Source organism: Penaeus monodon, chromosome 38, assembly GCF_015228065.2.
Source record: "Penaeus monodon isolate SGIC_2016 chromosome 38, NSTDA_Pmon_1, whole genome shotgun sequence".
In the NCBI taxonomy this organism is placed as follows: Eukaryota; Metazoa; Arthropoda; class Malacostraca; order Decapoda; family Penaeidae; genus Penaeus; species Penaeus monodon.
Window position 1 is genome coordinate 26,816,605 of NC_051423.1, and position 6,691 is coordinate 26,823,295.

At 38.3% G+C, this 6,691-nt stretch overlaps 1 protein-coding gene across 1 annotated transcript in view; it reads left to right on the forward strand.

The window, feature by feature from the left end:
- The window catches only part of LOC119596807 (cilia- and flagella-associated protein 251-like), a 7,359-nt gene extending 2,275 nt beyond the window's left edge, over window positions 1-5,084 (forward strand). The window contains exons 2-7 of the mRNA XM_037946136.1: window positions 1,935-2,659; window positions 2,984-3,063; window positions 3,504-3,609; window positions 3,759-3,860; window positions 4,447-4,479; window positions 4,720-5,084. Of these exons, the coding sequence (XP_037802064.1) occupies window positions 1,951-2,659; window positions 2,984-3,063; window positions 3,504-3,609; window positions 3,759-3,860; window positions 4,447-4,479; window positions 4,720-4,829 (1,140 nt within the window). The 5' untranslated portion in view covers window positions 1,935-1,950 and the 3' untranslated portion in view covers window positions 4,830-5,084. The remainder of the gene's footprint in view (window positions 1-1,934; window positions 2,660-2,983; window positions 3,064-3,503; window positions 3,610-3,758; window positions 3,861-4,446; window positions 4,480-4,719) is intronic.
- The last annotated feature ends 1,607 nt before the right edge of the window (window positions 5,085-6,691 follow it).

The following is a 6,691-nucleotide window of genomic DNA, read 5'->3' on the forward strand; positions in this document are numbered from 1 at the left end:
GACGATCCAGTTCCCTGACAGGTATCGCCGCTTGCGAGGACGTGTGGAGCAGTCCAAAGGGCTGGGACGAGCATGCGCGAGCCTGGACGAGTTGCGAGGGTGTGGAGAGCCCGTGATAGATTGACATATGGAGACTAGGGAATCCAAAGTCAAGGAGAACCTGTGTGACCTTTTAGGTCGTCGAGGACGGATAGACTACACCAAGGACCAGGAATGAGCAGGGATGAGCAGCCACGAAGATGCATCAAGGACAACACACGCGAGAACGAGAGGACCAGCAAATCAGGACGAGCCAAACTTGGGTCACCCTTGAGGCCAATCTAAGGCACATTGAGGGCGAGGCATTCGTAGGTGGCTGAACAATGTGGAGGGTCATTAACAGACAGAACCAGTGACCTGATCTCGCTCCACCCACATTTCCTGCAGCTGCACTTTCACACCACAGGTCTGGTGGACGTTCACTGCTTGTGTCTGAGGATGACCCAATTTAACTCAGTTTTGTGCCAAGCGCTTGATGTGACCAGGATGTCACTGCCTCTGGTCCCTCCAGGACATGCGACCCCACGCTCAGTGCTTACCCTAAGACATCGTCTTGTGTGTCCCTTTACTGTGTTATTCTATTCCTTAATAAAGAGTCAAGCCGTTTATACAACTATAACAACTATAACCCTGCTAGCCCTTGTACTAAGGATTCATAGCCTGTTACAATATATATATATATATACATATATATATATATATATATATATATATATATATATATATATATATATATATATGTATATATACAGACATGTGTTTGTGTGTGTGTGTCTGGAAGGGGCTAAAATATCTGATATCACTTTGTGAAAAGGGAGATAGGAGAGCAAATGAGTGCGGGAAGGGCTGCTGGATGAAATTCATTTTCATACCATCCCTTTTAACTTTCTAATAAATCCTCTCTCCTTAACCTCCATTCTGTTTATCCGTATAAATTATATAATACTATTTCGTTATAGTGCCAATGATTTAATTTAATTCCTAAGGGTTGGATGCATCTTTATCTGGTGAACTTGGGTGAAAAGAAATAAATCATAAATATCAATATATCCTATCTTTTTATTGTGTAAAGACACTTTAACAAACCTGCATCTATAGATTGGTCAAATTTTATAGTGAAATTATGTAAAAGAAACAAAGCTGTATCACTGAGCATCACTCCCCCTGGATCTAGATCATGCACCCCCTCCCCCCTCCCCCTAGCGACGAGTTTGGGACCACCGATAATATACAGCTCCATTACAGTGTAACCACAAAAAACTACGTATCGCTTTTTGATCATGGTGAACAGGTCTGAAGAATGAACAGCTGGAATGGACAGAGCCAGACATCAAACTGTGATAAGACGTACTTTGCAGGTGTGACAATTGAGTGAGAGTGAGGAATATTTGCTGTTGATCTATTTTCTTCTAGGAATTCTGTTAACTTGTAAAGGTCTCATTCATATAGAAGAGAACTGATGTAAATAGAAAAATAAATCGTGTCTTACTTAAGGTTAGTGCAAGTGGCACCAAATTATTTTTTTTGTGTATTGTTGTTGTTTTTATTATTGTTTTTGCTATCATTGTTATCATTATCATTATTGTCATCATCATCATCATCATCATTATCATTATCATTATCATTATCATTATCATTATCATTGTCATTGTCATTGTCATTGTCATTGTCATTGTCATTGTCATTGTCATTGTCATCGTCATTGTCATCGTCATCGTCATCGTCATCATCATCATCATCATCATCATCATCATCATCATCATCATTATCATTATCATTATCATTATCATTATCATTATCATCATCATCATCATTAATATCAATATCATTTTATGCTGTTGCTGCTGCTGCTGATGATCTGCATTTACCTAACTTCCTGTCACATATTGATTCAGTTACCTACTGACTCAGATGGACCAGCGAGAAAAGCTAAAAGGCAAGCAACGAAATGCAAAGAACACAAAATATAAACCTCAAGAATCCCAGTCAGATGACTCGGATGACCAGTATGACCAGAGTGAGGATTCTGACGTATACAGCAGTTCACATGAAAGTAATGGAGAAGAAGAGAAGTCAGGTGAAGATGATGAAGAGGAAGAGCATACGAGTGAAGAAGATGAAGAGGAAGACCAGTTAAGTGAGGAGAGTGAAGATGATGGAGAGGAAGGGTGGTCAACTAAAGGGAATGAAGATGATGAAGATGAATCTTCAAGTGAAGAAACTGGTGATGAAGAGGAAGAGCAGTCAAGAGAAGGGACTGAAGATGATGAAGATGAAAAGCAGTCAAGTGAAGAGAGTGAAGATGATGAAGAGGAAAAGCAGTTAAGAGAAGGGTGCGATTCTGAAGAGGACGAGTATACAACTGATGAAAATGACCCCAATGGTGAACAAGACAGCGACTCTGATAAAGAGGATGAAGCAGGTAGCGAAAGTAGCGAGGGGAGCAGCAGGCAGCCAGAACGGCAAAGCCCTAGAGAGCAGCACTCGAAGTATAATCCTGAAAAGTCCACATGGAAGAAGGATCTTGATAACCAAACACAACTGCATAAACGCTTGCCAAGCAAGCCCAAGAAGTCTCAAGGAAAGACTCCATCTCCTGCAAAACCTGCAGAGAAGTTGGGTAAGTGATCGGACATTCATATGGAGACATAAATAACATGAAATTATTATATTAATATTAATAGAGGCATCCCTGTTGTAAGAATAATAAAAATAATGATGAATATTAATGTTATACCCAATGATAATGACTGTAATGCTCAAAATCATGAAAATAATAATGATAAAATGCAGGTTACGATGAAGAACCATAAGAATAGAAATCGTAAAAAGCCAAACTACAGCAATAATGATAAGTTTGGACAAAGTTTAACTAAACCGATTTCTTAACAGCCTGGTTCCTGCAATAGTGCATTCCCATTTCAATAAAGTCTTGTTTCACCAGGGATAAACCAAGAAATTCCAAGACAAAAAGGAACGCCGCCACAATCTACTAGACCAGCGAAGAAACCACCAACTTCAGGGGTAAACTTCCAGATGTGTTCCTATTTTGTCTAGATCATAGAGCATATTAAAGGGACAATTTACAATTCCATAACCTGACTTAATTGATCTTTCTTAGAGTAACAATTCACTGCCGTAGTTTGATAAAGAAAGACTGAATGCAGAGAATAAACAGCTGCAAATCCAAGCATTTGGATTTTTTCAATCAATAGCTCACTATTTTGTTCTTTTTGTAAGATCTCTATCTGGCTCCACGGCTTCTTATTCCTAAATCCACATATTTCGTTTCAGTCCTGGAAAAGGTCTCTATTAAACTCAAGCTACCTTTTTAGGGGGGTGGTCATTGCTAAAAGTAAGTAAATAACAAGTTTAAAGCACCTGCTAAGGAGACTCAGTACTGTTGGTCTGGGTCCCTCGTATGAAACTGACCTAAATATAATGAAATGCCTCCATTCTTCTAGACTATCACAAAAAACAGAGACGCTCGATGGGAAAAAGGTAAAAGCAAGCAAGCAGGGAAGCCTAAACCTGAGCAAGAGAGGAAAACGAAAAGGCCGAAAGCTGAAGGTAATGTTCATACATTTTGTTAAAAGTTACATGAGTTGCGGTGCCTAGTGGTTTAGGTTCCTAAAGCTGAGACACTTATTCCAAAACACATTCTATATGCAAGCAAAATTTACTTTTGGTGAGTTCTTATATCTTGCTTATATCGGTAGAACTTGAAAAGGCTGAATCTCCACACATGTACGCAAAAATGGGGAGTGAGAGAGAAAAGAGAAAACCAAATACATCTACTGAGATGAAGCATCGAGCCAGAAGTAAGTGATCAAAACTCAAATGTCTACATTGGGGACACCAAATACACACACACAAGGTGTAAACAAAAACCCTTGCATCTACACAAGTGCGCTTATACATGTTTACATACATTTGCAGATAAATGGAGGACTAGAGAAATCAGTGTATCTTTATGTAAATTGAGTATGCCAATGTACATACTACATCTTAAATATGTTACTTATGTAAACGTGTATGACATCATAAGATCTCAGTCCAGTGCTTAAATTATCACTGTTATTATTACTTGTGTGAAGCCAAAATGATATAACCTGGCACTGCATATAACTTTCCCTTCTGATTTAGATTGAAACCCACTCCTAGGTACTACCCAGAGATGGCGCATGGTAAGTGTGGCTGAATGGTATAGTTTGGCCCTTCCTTGAGATTAACTTCTCAAGCAGATTCGAATCCTCAACAGTTATATTGTACATCGATATTCTTTATTGTCAGACATATAAACGTGCATTCACATATGCACATGTGCACACACATACACTCATCTATGTTCTGATTTCTTTTCTTTTTAGAAAATTAAATTAGGAATATTTTTTCTCATCTTTACAGTGTCAAGGAAAGACCCAAAGACTTCCAGGAAAGGTGATTATGATTTATACAATGAGGAAGATTTCAGAAAAAAACGTCAGATCCTTGTTGATGAAAACACCTTATAGATAATGATAACAGTCATGAATATATTCACAAATATTTTACACATCTACCACAGTAAACAAAAGTTTTCTTGTATGAACTGTGTATGTGGTGCTCACATATAGATAACATCATTTGAAATGTATTCAGTCACAATTTCATACAGATTGTTTTTTCTCATTTTCACAGACTCAAGAGATTTGAGAACTTTCAACAAAGAAGACTGTGATTATGAAGATGACGAATACGCGATTCCAAGTAAATCTGACGTCAGGAAAGGTTGGTTGCATCCTTACTGATGAAAACTCCATACAAAGAGTTATGAAAATGAAATATATTCTAGCAGACTTTAAATTCCAACTGCCCTGAAAATCAAATGTTGCACTTGCCCTTACCACAAGTCCTTTTTGTAGTATTTCCAAAACCCCTTAACACTTTGACACATATTTGCCCTTTATGCACACATTACTGGAACCTGTTGAAACATCTTTGAGGTTTGTATCAGTTTGTATGCTTCTACCTTGATGCAGTGTGATACACTCCAGCCAGCCAATCAGAGAAGGGTGCATAAAGTCTTTCTGTACCATTTTAGCAGTATATCAAATACATGTTCCCTTGATATGGGTAATTTTGAAGTCAGTCATGATGGTCGTTGGAACAACATGATAAGTATTTAGCCGAGTCATGTGACATGGTTTTATTTATTGATTTATTATCATTTTTTTATGGTGCCTCAACATCTAAGGTCGTTAGCAGTGTATGCGAATATAGCAATGGGGAGGGCTTGGATGTAAAGGAAGGTTTTGGTTCACAAGGCGAAGTTTGTGGATTCCCAAAATAGTTAATGATTAAGGAAAAAACAAAAGCCGTCTTTTGTAGGTACTAAAGTTCAACGCATTTGGAGTTTGGATAATGATGTCATTGCTGGTTATAAATGCTGATCGGCAGCTGAATGCACTGCCAGGCATAGGGCGAGTTAGTGAAAACTATTGAAAACCCCATTCCACACAGTACATTCAAGTATCAACAAAAACACTGTGAGAAACTGAGTCTCACTGAGATGGAGCATCAAGCCAGAAGTAAGTGATCAAAACTCAAATTATATTTTGCTTGCATGAGGGGTGCTCATTAAAGATTCCCCCTGTCCCACTTCGGCTTATCCTAGGGGGCTGAAATATCACATGGATAATGATGCACATCATAAGTCATCTCTCACTTCAAACATGTTTTCTGTTAAAGCAGTGAAGGTGCAGTAAGGTTTGAAAATGGAACCAGGGAAGTATCGAGCAATGATCAAGTTTTCATGCTTGAATATGACATTGTTTAACATTCGCCAGTTCAGGCGTGGTCGTTGGTCTACGGTAACGGCTAAAGTCTGCCATTGATGTACACCATTCATCAAGTGGAGAAAGCTATTTTGGAAGATTGAAGTATTTCTGTTCATCAGCTAGACCAAGATGTTAAGATTGTGTTGGGTCTGAGAACAAGATCATTCATGACGATCTGCATATGTAAAAATTGTCTGCTCAATGGGTTCCCAGGCTACTCACACCTTTCAAGAAGCAGGAACCAGGTCATTGTCCCAAGGCTCTTTTAGCCATACACCAAGAAAACCAGGACTTTTTTGACAGGATGAAACCTGAATCCATCACTATGATCCAGAAATTAAGGCCCAGTCAAAACAATGGAACCACTTTGACTCCCCGCCCCCCCCAAAATGGCACAAGTCACACAAGCATAAAACGATGGGTGAAGTGGTGGGACCTGTTAGAGAAAGACTAAGAACTGTATGACGTTACATTCCTGTACATCCATGGATAATGGGTCAGGGGAAATCTTTGATAAATACCCCTTGTATCAGCAGAACTTGAAAAGGTTGAATCTCCATATATTTATGCAAAGATGACGAGTCAGAGATATTTCATTGTATCTTTAAGTATATAAATTGAATATGCCAATGCCTATACTACACACTAAATATGTTAGCTATGACTAAGTACCTGACATTATAAGATCTCAGTCCAATGCTTAAATTATCAGTTATTATTACTTGTACGAAGCCAAAATGATATAACCTGACACTTTTCAGTGTGTTTATTTTATGTATTTATTTTTCATTATTATTTTTTTATACAGATTATGAAAAAAATCTAAACTTGAA